Source organism: Camelus dromedarius, chromosome 1 (genome assembly GCF_036321535.1).
Source record: "Camelus dromedarius isolate mCamDro1 chromosome 1, mCamDro1.pat, whole genome shotgun sequence".
Taxonomy (NCBI): domain Eukaryota; kingdom Metazoa; phylum Chordata; class Mammalia; order Artiodactyla; family Camelidae; genus Camelus; species Camelus dromedarius.
In genome coordinates this window covers 32,444,644-32,460,832 of record NC_087436.1, presented here as the reverse complement: position 1 = coordinate 32,460,832, position 16,189 = coordinate 32,444,644, and the positions used below count along the sequence as shown (strand labels likewise).

The 16,189-nt window shown below is 33.1% G+C and overlaps 1 protein-coding gene and 1 long non-coding RNA gene across 3 annotated transcripts in view; one reads left to right on the top strand and one right to left on the bottom strand.

The window, feature by feature from the left end:
• HSPA4L (heat shock protein family A (Hsp70) member 4 like) overlaps window positions 1-7,861 on the top strand; it is a 48,757-nt gene extending 40,896 nt beyond the window's left edge. The window contains exons 19-20 of the mRNA XM_010977662.3: window positions 934-1,095; window positions 3,852-7,861. Coding sequence (XP_010975964.1) covers window positions 934-1,095; window positions 3,852-4,043 — 354 coding nt within the window. The 3' untranslated portion in view covers window positions 4,044-7,861. The remainder of the gene's footprint in view (window positions 1-933; window positions 1,096-3,851) is intronic.
• LOC116157273 (uncharacterized) overlaps window positions 5,235-16,189 on the bottom strand; it is a 27,134-nt gene continuing 16,179 nt past the window's right edge. Inside the window, exons 2-4 of one of the 2 annotated variants that reach the window (XR_004141295.2) lie at window positions 14,667-14,792; window positions 7,846-7,941; window positions 5,235-5,362 (exon numbers count right to left, since the gene is read on the bottom strand). This is a non-coding gene — a long non-coding RNA (uncharacterized LOC116157273). The remainder of the gene's footprint in view (window positions 5,363-7,845; window positions 7,942-14,666; window positions 14,793-16,189) is intronic. The other variant, XR_010376714.1, reaches the window with a different exon arrangement.

Sequence of the window (16,189 nt, the reverse complement as noted above, 5' to 3'; positions counted from 1 at the left end):
ATATGGAAGTAGAGAGACTAGTTAATATATTGGAATAATACAAGCAAGAAATGATGGAGCCCTGAGCCTGGATAGTGGAGGAAGAAGTCATTGGATTTTTGCTGCATGTATTTTGAAGGCAGAGCTAATAAGCTTCACTGATAGATTTTATGTAAATATAACAAAAAGAGGAGTCAAAATGACTCCAAGAATCTTGGCCTGGAAGGATGAAGTTGCCATTTACAGCGATGGGGAAAACATGGAAGAGTAGGTGGGGAAGTAATGTTGAGTTTGAAACACAGGTAGTCATTTCAGATTTTACAAATAGGAATTCAAGTTGGATGTTGGATATAGAGTTGGGAATTCATATAAGAGGTTCAGGCTGGAGAATATTTAAAAGCATGTAGATAGAGGGATGAATGGGGAAGAGATCCTCTTTCTCTGTGTTGCATTGTCATTTCTTTCTGCGTTTGTGGCTACCAGTCTAAATCATGACTTCTTAGATTGTCTCCTACATGTGACAGCTGCAGTTCTCTTTTTCAGACAAATTTTATTACGTAATTCTCCTTATCAACTTAACCATATCTGTTGTATGGTCAGATTTTCTGTCTAGCTTGCTACATGGCTGCTTACTTTATTTCTCTCTACTCCCTAATAAATTTAATTCCATGCAGCAGCCTTCTTGTGTAAGTACTACTTTTCCCTTTAGTATTTTCCACCAGTCATTGTTTTCCAAACCTGACTTCTTCAGAAAGCCTTTCCTTATAAAAACCCACACTGACTTTTTTCTTCCCAGTTTCTTTAGTTCTGTGTAATTTGTAAATGGCTTCTTCACATGGGTATTGAGGTATACACTCAATAATTTCTACTTAAAAGATTTAGATTCTTATCAATAAATTGGTGCTTACTGAAAAATCGGTTATGGGTTTTTTTTTTTTTTTTCCTTCCTAATAGGATGAAAGATACGATCATTTGGATCCTGGTGAAATGGAAAAAGTAGAAAAATATATCAGTGAAGCCATGAGTTGGCTGAATAGTAAGATGAATGCACAGAACAAACTAAGTCTCACTCAAGATCCTGTGGTGAAAGTTTCAGAAATAGTTGCAAAGTCTAAGGTAAAAAACTATAAAATTCTCTTTTTTGTGGATTCAATCACAAATTTTTTAATGGGAGCCATACTTTGAGAAATAATCAATTTGCAGAAGAACTTAGAAAAACAGGAATTTGAGGCTAGTCTTAGTTTGGAAAAAAAAGATTCTAGATGGAACATCTTTGTTCATTGATTTTTATTAGTCTCAGACACAAGGCTTTTTTTAGATTTTTAAGTGTAATACTGAATGAATAAAGCAATGCAAAACTCTGTCAAATGTCTGACTTAACAAGACTAGATAAGACTTCTCAGTCTCTACTGTAAAACTGCAGTGTATGTTTGTCTTTGACATAGTTGGAAATGTGTAAAATTCCATGGTAAAATCTTACTTCTGAGATAAATTTTCCAGTTTGCAAAACGTTATTACTGAAAATGTCAAAGGTTAGATAAAATACCATGAAAAACATGAGCACAAACTTTATAATAAAGATCAGTATCTAAGTAGAAAAATGAGTAAAGACATTGGATAAACAATTGACATGTCCAATAAATACATTAAAAGGTATTCAACCTCACTAATCTAAGAAATGCAGATCTCTTTTTTCACCCATCTGATTGGATTGTTTACATTTATAATCTTTGCCTTAACTGCCAAGGGTGTGAAGATGGCTGCTCTCTCTAAGCAACTTGGTTAAATTTGTTACAATTCTCCTGGGAATATGTATAGAAATTTAGAGTGAATATAACCTTTAACACAGAAATCACAATACTGAGAAGTCATCTTAATTTGACTGTTGCACAAGTATATGTATATAAATACCCTTGTTTATGATAGCAAAAACCTGACAACCTAAATACCTATCAGTAAAAGACCAGATAAATAAGTTGATGCATATATAGCACATTGCAACAGTTAAATATAGTATTTAAGATACAGAGATATATCTATTTAGATATAAGGATTTATACAACATACTGAGTGAACAAGGAAAGATTACAGAATCAAAAAATTGTCTCACTATATAAATTAGCATGTTTCATACATTTATGTTTGGATATATGTGTATGCATGGACATAAATCTAGAAGGATGTTCACCAAAATGTTAATAGTGTTAATTTATGGAGATGGAATTTCAAGTGATTTTTTTTTTTAATCTAGTTCAATATGTTTGTAGGTATTTGGTCTATTTTTAAAACAAGAACAAGTTTTGGGCTTCTTTTAAGTTGAAGTGTAGTTGATTTACAAGATTATATTAGTTCCAGGTGTACAATATAGTGAATGATTCAATATTTTTTATATATTAATACTCCATTTAAAGTAATTATAAAATATTGGCTATGTTCCCTGTGCTGTACCATATGTCCTTGCAGCTTACTTATTTGATACATAGTAGTTTGTACCTCTTAGTCCTCTACCCCTATCGTGCTATTCCCTTCCTTCCATCTTCCCACTGGTAACCACTAGTTTGTTCTCTATATCTGTGAGTCTGTTTCTTTTTTGTTATATTCACTCATTTATTTTTTAGATTCCACATACAAGTATAATATACAGTTTCGTCTTTCTCTTTAAGCATAGTAACTTCCAGGTCCATCCATGTTGTTGCTAATGGTAAATTTTCATCCCTTTTCATGGCTGAGTAGTATTCCATTGTGTGTGTTGCTTCCATATCTTGGCAATTGTAAATAATGCTGCTGAGAACACTGGGGTGCATGTATCTTATCGAATTAGTATTTTCATTTTTTTCCAGATATTTACCCAGGGATGGAATTGGTAGATCATATGGTAGTTCTGTTTTTAGCTTTTGAGGAGCCTTCATCCTGTTTTTCATAGTGGCTGCATCAATGTGCATTCCCACCAAAAGTGTACCTAGGGTTTCCTTTTCTCCATATACTCGCTAATACTTGTTATTTGCAGTCTTTTTGATGATAGCCATTCTGACAGGTGTGAAATGGTATTGCACTGTGATTTTGATTTGCATTTCTCTGATGATTAATGATGTTGGGCATCTTTTCATGCATCAAAACAGGTCTTTTTTTAATCAAAGAAAACAGTAAGATATTTTCTTTTTGAGAGAGTTTAGCAAAGAGGCTGTAATAATTTACTCTCAATAGATGAGCTACAGCATGTGGTAAGAACAGTTTGCTGTGAAAACATTCCCCAAGTATGTTATTCCCTATTTTTCCATCTATCCCAGTTTCTGTCTCACTGGTCTTGAAAGAATTTAGTAGCATTATGAAACAGACTTTTATTTCTGTGTTGAAAAAGGATATAGAAAATATATTTCTTCTAAATTAAATGTTGCATTTACTTTCATGAGTTATTTTTCCTTCAACAGAAAAGGTTACTCAGCTATTTTCAGAAAGTAAATAAACTTCATGTGTATATTTATATATACTTATTAAAAGTTATTTTCATGTTTATGTTGAGAAATTTCAATTTATGAAATAGGTATTATTTGACATAATTGTCATAAAAGACATAATTTAGGCATAATTTAAAGGAATGAATTAAAAATTATTCCTGCCAAAATAAATATTTAAATTATGACAAAATTCTTAGGAACAGTAGATACAAAGCATATTCTTAAAAGATTGGGCTGGCCCAGAAGATAAATCCTTCATTAAGGTTTTGAAGAAATAGTTTATCTTGCTAAGTTAACATGAACTCAGGAATGTGGAATTAATGTGGAAATTTAAAAAGTTTAATGTGGACTTTAGAAAATTAATGGGAACTTGTTATGTAATATTTTTAATATAATCAATTTTCTTCATGTCTTTAGGAACTGGATAATTTCTGTAACCCAATCATTTACAAGCCTAAACCGAAAGTAGAGGTTGCTGAAGACAAAGCAAAAGCTAATAGTGAACACAATGGACCAATGGATGGACAGAGTGGGACTGAAACTAAACCAGATACAACAAAAGACAACTCACAGCATACTAAATCTTCTGGAGAGATGGAAGTAGACTAAGTCTTAATTTTACCATCACATAATTCAAACAGTGCAAGTAACCACAGGGGCCATCCTTCTTTTACATCTGGTACACACAACAGATGTTTAGTTGTTCTTAACCACTTTTTGTCATTTGTTTTTTGGAGTAGTTCTGAAAAGTGTTCTATATTGAGTGCACCTCTGTTCATTTCCATTGCTGCTTATGTGAAGCTTTAGCTGAATATAGACTTACAAGTCAGTTTAAGCTATCGTAATGTATTTTATACCAAACATGCAAGATTGAGAAGTAGTTGGCAACAATCTACCTTATTTAAAGCTTCTACTTGGATAAACCTCAGCTCCTTTATTCAGGAAAGGATATTGTATTGCACTGTTGTTGCAGAAGCATAGATTTAATTGCATCATTATTTTGAAAAACAAATATTGAAATTGATGTGGTTTAAAGCCACTGAGGCACTGACCTTTTTCTAGTTACTGTACTGTTATAATTTAAATATTAAAATAAGAGGTTCCCTGACAAATTAGTCCATCTCATTGTTGTGCCATGAGAACTCCAAAACTTTGTCATATAAACTACATCACACATTGAAAGGGAAAATACACTATTTTATGTTAGAGTGGCACCAGCAGTTTGCTTTTATTTTTTTTACTAGTCATGTGGATTGATGTTTCTCAAAGAAATCTGGTGTCTTTTGCACTTGAAACTTCTCATCTACTTGTCCTGAAGACCACCTGCTGCTAAAGTATTGCTAGCCTAAAGATGATGAACCATTTTTGATGAAAATACTTTACCTTAAGGGGGAGATGCTGTTGACCTACTCAGACATGCATCTGTGATGTTGATAGCCTTGTTTCAGTTTTAATAGTTCTTTTGGTTTTCTTAACGGATTTCATTAATATGTTAACGCAGGGTAGGGAGAAATGGCACAATGTGTATTGCATTATATACATTTATCACTGATTTGCTTAATGTCAGAATATAAACACTATTAAATAAGTGATAATACTTGAAAAGAGGCACTTCTTATACAGTTAAGTCTTAGGAAATAATGCTTGTAATAAACCTAACTATGTTACATATCAACAGACAAAATATAGAATGTTACATAGTCTGATATGATATGATTAAATTGTAGTTCCTGCTGTTACATTACTTGTTCAGACCTTGGCTCCAGTTTTGGTGCTTCATATACAAATTATATGGGACAAGGGACTGTAAAATTAAGATATTTTAAAGACTTAATCTGTGCTTCATCACCAGATTTGTTGACATTGTTCAGTTCTATCCAGAAGCTTGAAACTAAAAGTATGGGAGCAGGCAGAAATAACTTTTCAACCTACAAGAAAAAGAAGCATAGACAATGCATGGGCACTTGCATTCTTAAACGCCACTCAACCAACCAGATTGACCTAGGTTAAAATTTTGAAAGGCTCCCTCTTTCCCAAAGCCACATCTTTATATTTAGACGATTATATTAATACTGACTTTTCTTAAGTAGTAAAAATTGAGAGTTTAGTATCTTTAGGGGTAGTCTTTATTTCTCACTAGTTCTGTGAGAGAGATTTTGTTTCTACAATGTAGTCTGCACTGAAAGGAAAGTATGGAGCAGTGCATTTTGCAGGATTTTTATCCATCCTTTTTGAGGGAAGAGATGTCCCTTTTCTGCATTAAAAAAATACATAGACCCAATATATTTTTAATGTCTTCCAGCCTTTAACTATCCTTTTGTAATACTCTTAAAATGAAATAATTATATCCATTTTTAAAGCATGTATTGGTTACGTTTCATTTGTATGTTGAATATATAGGTTCACTTCAGTAAGAGCATCAAAGTTACGAAAGGGAGTATATAACAGTCAGTACACATAGGAGTTTATAGCTTTTCTTGAGTTAAAATCTCAACCCACTTTGTTAGGAGCCATACCTCCAAAACTAATTGGGCATAAACGTGGCAACAACTCTTTTTGCATCTGAATTGTCTAGTAAATCCTGACATTTTCAGTTCCTTAAGCCAGTTTATGCAGTTCTGTGTTTTGGTCAAAAATGTAACATTCCAGTTCCTACAGTTATATAACACTTCATTTAATAAGTTAGTTAGATACATCCAAAGATAATGTGTATACTTTTCCTGCCCATTTATTTAACTTAAATTTTCAAAAGCTCTTAACATACTTATTGAATATATTAATAAAAAAGAAAATGTTCTCCTTAATACAGTCTTAGGTAGAAGGTAGGGTTCAGCTTATTTTTAATCTGCATGAAATACGCAGTGCTAAACAAAAAAATCAAAGGTTTTTTTTTCAAAATAAAAAGCTGTAATTTTAGAAGTTAAGAAATACACAGAAAAACAGGATGTTTTCCCGTAGTAAACAAATAAGAACTAGGCAATACCTAGGATGATTAATAAATATAGAGTAATACACTTCGACTCTATGGAAAAGTATAAATTACTTGGTTTCAGGAATCAATGCCTGATAGCCAATTATACTGTGACTTTAAAAACAAAGATTGCTAAATAATATAACAAAAGAAAGTTTTTGATGTTTTAATTCCTTAGCAATGTACAGAATTCTTAAGTTTTAAAACAATTAGAAAAGGTACACCAGAGAATTGGGCTACTGGAATAACCATCTCAATTTCAAAAAGGTAATTAAATTAGACTTATTAAGAAGAAATAGATTTCTCAAGACTCTTTGGGAGTCAACTTTTAGTATGTCCATGATTATATTTCTTAGCTAGAAATCTGTTTAAAGTGAATCTGGGGGATTAATTATCAGTATAAAATGATAATTTTAAAACATTTTATCCAAATTAGCAAAAATTATCCATATTGACAGACAGCAACCATTTGAATACAGTGCTCAATTGACCCAAAATAAATATAACCATCCCTCCATTTTCATAAATTTGAATTGTAATAGTAAGCCTACAAACAGTCCCATTAGGAATTTGTTTCGTTCTTAAGAGCTGGTATTTGGTAGTCCACAAAAATTAAAGCCTTGGCATTAATTCTGCATATCATGGGTTTAGAAGAAACAGAAAAGTATAACTTCATCTTTCTTACCTTTTAGAATTTTACAACAAAAAACTTCAATTCTTACCCAATTTGTTTGGGTAAGCAAAAAAAAAAAAAAAAAAAAAAAAACATCAACAACAAAAAAAAAACACCTTCAATCCTAAAGTAAATGTTATTTTGTGGTTAGACTTTGGACCTTTGAGTTTTAAGTGGAATTTGGTTCTGTGATATTTAATTCCGTAAAACTTAATGAGAAACACATCTTACTGCATTGATATATCAGTATTTAAAATCTGATGGCATTGACTAAAGTTAGCCACTGTTGACTTTTCAGATGACCTAGGGGTAGGGATGCTTATAATGTCTGATACTAATGTTGTATTATCCTCTTACACAGTGTTTTATAACCATCAGTAATTATCTTTCTTTTTGTCAAGGTTTAGTTTAGTCCACAGTATCATTTTAAAGTAATTCCCAGGAAGCACATTATTTTTTTCTTTTGATAAAAAGTACTAAAATTGAATGCAGATCAAGACCAAGTCTTTAACTAAAACAAGTAAACAAAATGAAAACTTTAGTTATTTTACTTTCACATCTCAATTTTCAATGAATCAAAAATAATATCCTTCCATATACTCATGTTTCCTAACCAAACAGCTCTGTGTTTATAATATAGCCAGATATCTTTCTTAAGTTTTTTTTTTTCCTTGCTAAATCCAAGGGTAATTGTTTCATACAATAACCTGGCATCTGGACTCTTTAGACTGTTAACAAACTGCTTAGGAGAAAAGAAAAAAACTTACGTGTCTGTGGCGGTGGTCATGGCTCTTTCACCTTCTGGATCCCTGAGAGTACCTCTAGCATGTTGTTAGAGTAATCGTTTATTTTAAAAAGCGTATCTGTTAAAATACATTATTAAATAACTTGGAGCCTTCAAGTCAAAGAAACAAAACTAATAATTGAATCATGAAAATATGATTCAGTCTGTCAAGCAGGTGAAACTCCATAACAAGAAATATTTAATAGTATGATCTTTGCTTTGGAATCTCTAATTTACTGTCATGTCCTAAGTCACAGGATGAATATTAGGGAAATGTATCGATACCTAAAAATTACCCATCCTGTAAAGAGATTAGTCAACTTCAACGTGTTTTAGTTTAATTGCATTATAATACATGAACTATAAATGGAAATGGTCTTAGTCTTTCCTGTTATCTTGTTTCATTTTTCTTATTTACTACTAGACTCTTAAATAATCATTATATTTTTCTCATATTTTGCTTTTTTATTTGGATTATTCTTTAGGTCTTTTATTTCACGGATTTAAAAAAAATAGTTCCACTGCTTTATTACCCGTCTTCTTTTTACTTTAAACCAAATCTTACTGTTAAGAATTTTTTGACTCTTAAATTCATACCCGAAAAGCCATGTCATAAGTTTCCATATGTAATATGTCTAAACTTTAATAGTGACTTAACAGACTTTTCATATCCTGGCCTTTGAATAAGTTTTGGATCAAAAGAGGTCAATTTTGTTAATATTGTGTACTCAGTAACCATGTTCCTCATTTTTAATCCAAATATGAATGTGGCAAGGGTCAGAATTGAAAATAGGTGTTAAAGATTAGACACCTTCAGTTTTTTGCTGCCTTCTTATTACATGTGTGTTGGGGTTTTTTTTTTTTTTAGAATTTCTTAAATTTCTTGCTTCCAGACATTGAGTTAAATGCTTTTGAAATCATATGGGCCCACCCAGAATGTAAATGTAAAAATGTAATTAGAAATTGAGATCTAGGTTAAGGAAGCTTTAAAGTGTTGTAGGTTTTTTATCCCCTGAAATAATATTTCTATGGCTTAGTGTCTTGGAAAGAGACTCACATTAAAAGTAAAAAATTTTATATTTGGTAGGATGAAGCCACTGTTTAATATCACAGTATATAGAAGCAGTTTTTTAAAATGAAGTTACGAATTGTTTAGTACTTATACGACATCCAAGTCATTTTTTTTCTCCAATCATTAAAATAATTTATATACAGTGACTCCGACTCCAGTCTTAGTGCAAATTACTTTCTGCCAGTTTAATTAATTCCTACCAGTTAAACTGTTTTAAGGAAACTACTACATTTGATTTCTTAGTTTCCTAGTTTGTTTTCAGCACAAAGGGTGACCTGTGCAATGCAGAAAGTAGTAAGCCTGATGTGCCTATAAAAATAATTAAATGAATTTTGCATGTAACAGACCCTTAGTTTCAATGAGCAGACGTGAGAATGGGTTGTGATGTTAAGCTGATAATGTTCTAGGATCTACAGTTCTGGTTCATGAACATATCCATAAAATGTTTACATATGGCAGAATCGAAGTATATAAAACGTTTTCTATGTATGTAAAATGGCATCTTCATACTAGTTAACAATTAGCAACTGATAAATGCATTTCACTTTTGGATAGCAAGTGCACACTGTCAAGAAGTTATGTAATTATAATAAATATGTATTTACTACTTGAACCATGAGTTTTGCACACCTGAGGCTTAATTTTCACATATTGAACTTCATTGACTTGATAGTGGTTTGTGGACAGGTCATTAAAGTTATTTACATAAATTTGCTTGGCAATGTGAGGACTTAGAGAAAACTGGCAAACTTTAAACCTTCAAATGCTATTGATTCTGAAAACTAAAGTAGTAGTTTGCTAATAATGCAAGTGGTGTCAAAGAATAACAGTTTTCCATTGGAAGAGAAAACCTAGGAATAAATGAACCCAAAGACTAGAAATTTTCAATACGCAAAGATGAGCTTCCTGCCCCAGAGTTTCTCCTAACCTCTTTTTGAGAATTGCTATTCCAGATGAAAATGTGTCAAACAGCTTAGCATGTTGGGATCAGAAAAGAACTGAGATCCCTAGTCTAGATTACAGCATTTGGTGCTGCATCTTCTAGTGGTTGAACAACTTGTGAGAATAAGAAAGATAATGAATCCTCAATCCAGAAAAATGTTTATACCCCCATACACTTTATAAACTTTCCAATGAAATTCAAATAAATACTTTCAAAGTCTAGAAGACGAAACAGTTGACAGTTCTTTCCTGTTCATCTTATCCTGAGTCTGAGAAAACTAGAGATGATATTTGCTCTTTTTTTTTTTTTTTAAAGAAACTCCTCAATCCCTAGTTATTAAACAAGAGTTAGTTGCTAACCTTCAGAGGTGAACAAGGGTTGTCTGTTAACTCTAAGTTCCTCCTAATACTTTATCCTCAAACTACCTCCCCCTCTTTAAATGTAAAGAAATAGGTTCAGGATGTTCATGTAGTCTGCAAATACCAGAAGGCCATTAGAACCAGTTGTGTTGAGCACAAGTACATTTGGTCTCCTGTTTAACCTCACTGAAAAGGATTTGTGTATTGGTTTTAGAGATAACAAGGCTCAGGTTCAATTAAGAGCAAATAACTAGGAAAGAAACCATTTGTAGTAAAGAAAACCTTGAAGGCAAAGAGAAGCAAAAAACAAGGAGAAATCATAAAATAACAAGTATAGGTATCAGTAGTTATAGTAATATAATTCAAATACCATAAACTTCCCAGTTTAAGAACTATAATTAATATTTACAAGACACTTAATAAATATAATGATGTAGTAGTTGAAAGTAAGTTAATGAAAAATATTAGAAAATGCCAATCAAAAGAAAAACTGTTAAGTCACTCATCAGGTAAAACTGACTTCAAGTGGAAAGAAAAGGGAGTGTTGGGATGCACAGTGAGTTTTAATAATGATACAGTAATTCAACAGAAACCTAACAATCTGAAATAACAGCCTCTAAATATATAAAGCAATTGACAATAACATACAAGTTTAGGCCCACAAAAACAGTGATAACTGGTAGTATGCAATAAGTATAAAAAAGAATTGAATAGAATTTTAAAACCTAGGTATAATAGAATTACACAATCTGTACTACATAATCTGTACACATGGAATATTTATAAAAAGTGATACTGTAAGCCAAAAGAAATTCCATATGCTAGAACTGAAAAAATGAACTTCTAGAAAAATCAAATCATGATGAAAATTAGAAAATACTTCTAACTGAATGACAATTTAAACCTATTTTAAGTTGCATCTCCTCTTTCTTTCATTGCAGTAAACAAAAATGAAAATAAGCACTCAGCAGCCTTTAAATAAATCTGAATATAACATGCAACTTGATAACATGCAACTGAAGCACTAATTCAAAAGTTTATACAAGCGTACCTCACTTTATTTGCTTTATAGATACTCCGTTTTTTAAAATTGAGGGTTTACGTAGCCACGCATTGTCAGATGAGGGTATTTTTAGCAATAAAGCATTTTTTACTTAAGGCATGTACATGTTTTTTAGATGTGCAAATGCTATTGCACACTTAGCAGACTACAGTGTAACATGAACTTAACTTTTATATGCACTGGAAAATCTAAAACTTGGTGCAACTCACTTTATTGTGATAGTCACTTTATTACAGTGGTCTGGAACCTGCAATCGCTCTGGGTATGCCTGTATGCTTTAATGCATATATTTAAAATGAGGTTGAAAATATAATGACCTGAGAATATCACAAAAAAGGCAGAAAGACAATAGCAAAAAAAAAAAAAAAAACCTAAATAAATCAGAAATAAAGAAAGAAGGAAACGAGAGCATAAATCAATAGCAAATGGCATAAAGAATCAACACTGAAACCTCTATCTGAAAAAATATATATATTTTAAAACAGACAAGCCTCTAGCAAAGTTAATTAAGGAAAACAAACATAAGCATTAAAAGAAACTGATTTTGAGTTAATAATCTGTTCATAATTCCATTTATGGCCCATCAAAAAGAATAAAATACCTAGGAATAAAACTAAGGAGGTAAAATACCTTGAACTCAAAACTAAGACCATGATGAAATAAACTGAACACAGCACAGATGGAAAGACCATACTATGCAATCCCTAGATAAATACCAATGGCAATTTTCACAGAACTAGAACAAATAATTTTAAAATTTACATGGAAATACAAAAGACTTCAAATAGTGGAAACAATTTTCAGAAAGAAAAAGCTGGAAGAATGATTCCTGACTTTGGACTATACTACAGAGTTACAATCAAAACAGTATGGTACCAGCACACAAAAAGGACACAGATCAGTGGAAAAGGACAGACAGCCCAGAAATAAAACCCAGACATGTATGGTCAGTCTACAAAAAAGAAGGCAAGAATATACAATGGAGAAAAGACAGTCTCTTCAATAAATAGTGGTGGGAAAACTGGACAGCTACATGGGAAAGAGTGAAATTAGAACATTCTCTAATACCATGTACAAAAGTAAATTCAAAATGTATTAAAGACCCAAAACAATAAAACTAGACGAAAACAGGCAAAAGACTCTTTGACAAATCATACCAATATATTTTTGGATCTGTCTCCTAAAGCAAAGGAAAAAAAACAAAAATAAACAAATGGGACCTAACTAAACTTAAGAGCTTCTGCACAGCAAAGGAAACCATCAACAAAATGAAAAGACAACCTATAGAATGTGAAAAAATACTTGCAAGTAATATGACCAATAAGGGGTTAACATCCAAACTATATGAACTCACACAACTCAAAAAACAAGTCCGATCAAAAAATGGGCAGAAGATCTGAATGGGTGTCCTTCCAAAGAAGACATATAGATGGCCAACAGGCACATGAAAAGATGCCCAACAGTGCTAATCAGAGAAATGTAAATCAAAACCATCATGAGTTATCACTTAATACCTATCAGAATGTCTATGATCAAAAAGACAAATGTTAGAGATGATGTGCAAAGGGAACCCCCTGCACTGTTGGTGGGAACATAAATTGGTGCAGCCACTGTGGAAAAACAGTATGAGGTTCCTCAAAAACTAAAAGTAGAACTACCATTATGACCCAACAACTCCACTCCTGGGTATATACCTGAAGAAAATGAAAACAGTAACTCAAAAAGATATGCACCCCAATGTTCATAGCAGATTTACAGTAGCCAAGATACAGAAGAAACCTAAGTGTCCACTGAATGGATAAAGAAGATGTGGGGGTGTGTGTATGTTTGTGTGTGTGTGTGCGTGTATAAAATGAAATATTACTCAACCATAAAAAAGAATGAAATAATGCCATTTGTAGCAACATGGATGGACCTAGAGATTATCATATTAAGTCAAGTCAGAGTAAGATAAATATAATATCACTTATATGTGGAATATTAAAAAAATCTTACTTATAAACCAAAAATAGATGCACAGACATTGAAAACAAACTATGGTTATTGAAGGGGAAATGGCAGGGGAGTGATAAATTAGGAGTTTGGGAGTAATAGATACACATTACTATACATAAACAGGGATACTGTATAACAGAACTATATTCAATTTCTTTTAAATTCTGTTTCTATGTAATAACACAATAGAACAGAAACTGAAAACAAAATATATATATATATAAAAATATATGTATAACAATCACTTTTCTGTATACCTGAAGCTAACATTGTAAATCAACTACACTTTAATAAAAAATAATTAATCATTAAAAGATGTGGCACATACATAAAATGGAATACTACTAAGCCATAAAAAATGAAAACTTGCCATTTGCCACAACATGGATGGACTTGTATGATATTACTTAGTGAAATAAGTCAGACTGAGAAGGATATTGTATGATATCACTTATACGTGGTACCTAAAAAATAAACTAGTAAATATATCAAAAAAAAAAAAAAAACCACACTCACAGACATAGAGAACAAACTAGTGGTTACCAGTGGGGAAGGGGGAAGTTGGGGGTTGGGGTAAGATAGGAGTAGGGGATTAAGCAGTGTAAACTGTTATATATAAAATAAATAAGCTACAGTGATATATTGTAAAGCACAGGGAATATAGCCAGTATTTTATAACTACAAGTCAAATACAACTTTTAAAAATCATGAATCACTATGTTGTACATGTGAAATTTAAATTGTAACTCAACTATACTTCAGCTAAAAAAACAAAACAAACGTTCATCCCACTTTTACAAACATTCTAGGAACAAGTCCCTTTTAACATAAATGTGAAAAGTGACAACTTCCTAACTTGTCTTATAAAGCCAGTTTCACAATACACTCTTGATACCATAGCATAAAAGACCATATGAGGAACACAGTAACTTTCCAAATACAATCATGAACATAAACACAACAAATTATAAATTTCCTAAATATTAGCATACTGAATTCATAAACTTGTTAAAAATATACTATAAAATTAGTTTTATCTCAAGGATGAAAGAGTGGTTTAATGTTAGAAAATCTGCCATTCCTCACATTAACAGATGAGGGAAGAAAAAATATATAATTATCTTAAAGGATGCTGAAAAACTATTTCATTACTCATTTATGATTTCAAAAATTAAACTTACACTACTTAGTCCAAGCCACCATCATCTTACCTATTCTTACAATAGTGTACTAACAATTCTTTCTGACATCTATTCCCAACACAGAACACAAACTGATCCTTTAAAACTTGCATTAGATCATATATGTCACTGACGACTGGAACACTCCATGGATTTCCATAGCATGCCAAAGGAAAACACAAACTTCTTACCATAGTTTTCAATGTCCTGCATGATCTATATACCATTATGTCTTGTACCTCATGTTTCACTATGTTTCCCATTCATCACAAAGCTCCAACACAATGACCATCTTCTGTTTTAAAAATATTGTAAAGCTGTTGGAAAATAAAGAGAAAATCTTAAAAGCTGTAACATAACAGTCTATTACCCCTCTAAGGAGCACCAAGACCAGTTAATAGCTGACTCCTCAACAGAAATAATAGAATCTAGAAGACAAAGGATTGAAATCTTCACTACTGAAATAGTAAAGTAAAAACAAAAAAACCCTACCAATCTAGGATTCCATACTCACTGAAAAATCCTTCACAAATGAAGGCAAAATACTCATACAAAAGCTAACTTTCTCTTAGCAAATTTGCACCAGAAGTAATACCAACAGGGAATTCTTCATGAAAAAAAAGTGCATGGAAAAGAATGCACCAGAAAATGTAAGTATGGGGGGGTGGTCAGATCAAGATAGCAGACATGGAACTCACTTCCTCCCACAGACATATCAAAAATACATAACAGGTGGAACAATTCTCATGGAAAACTAAGAAACTGGCAGAACTGCTATACAATCAACACTGCAAGAGAGATTTCCAAGTAAATGAGTGGGAAGGAAAAAAAGGCATCAGGTAGGGACCTGCACCCCTGGGAGGGATCTGAAAGGAAGAGAAGGTCCAACAGGAAGAACCCTGCTGATCAAGCTACAAACTAGGCATTCCAGTCCTGGGGTCCTATGCTGGGGAGTCAAGCCCCTTTGACTCCAGGGAAAAGCAGTGGGAAAGAAAGAAGGACTGGAGAAGCCTAGACTACACTTGCAAGCAACGCCTGGGTGCTAGCTTGCCAAAAGACAGGATGAGGAGGGCTCTGCACTGGTGGCTGCTGCTCACCACAGTCCCCAACTTGAGCTGGACAAACACTCCAGCCCCGACTCATTCCACACCACAGCTGGGTTCAGGATCTGGGCCAGCTGGCTCCTGGAAAAAGAATCAATCTAGCTAGGCAGAGACAGCCTAAGGGCATGCGTGTGGTCCAGATGGCGTGATGGTGGCCATTGTTGGCACTTAAATGGTGCAACAAGAACCACAGCAGCCAGCACGCCAGGGTCCCCACCGAGCCTAGCAAGCATTCCTGCACTGCCCACTTCCATGCACTAAATCTAGGACAACCATAATGGAAAGTGACCCAACTTTGGGCTGCATCTGAGTGGAGTCACAGAGGCCTACAAAGGCAGTACATCAGACCTCTGTGAGCACACGAGCCTCAATTAATTCAGCACTCCTCTCCTTTGAAACAAAACATGCACTCAAGGGGAACAGAGTCTGCTGAAGCCCGACCCTCAGGGTTTATGTTCCAGCAACTGGGGAGAAAATCCTGCCCCTTACAACAGTGCAGCAACAGCTATAGAGCAGAGAGGAATTACTGCCTCAGACCCTGTTCATGCATAAGATTCTTCAAGACCAACCACACACACTATCAAAGTGGTAATGGGCAGCACACCCTGAGA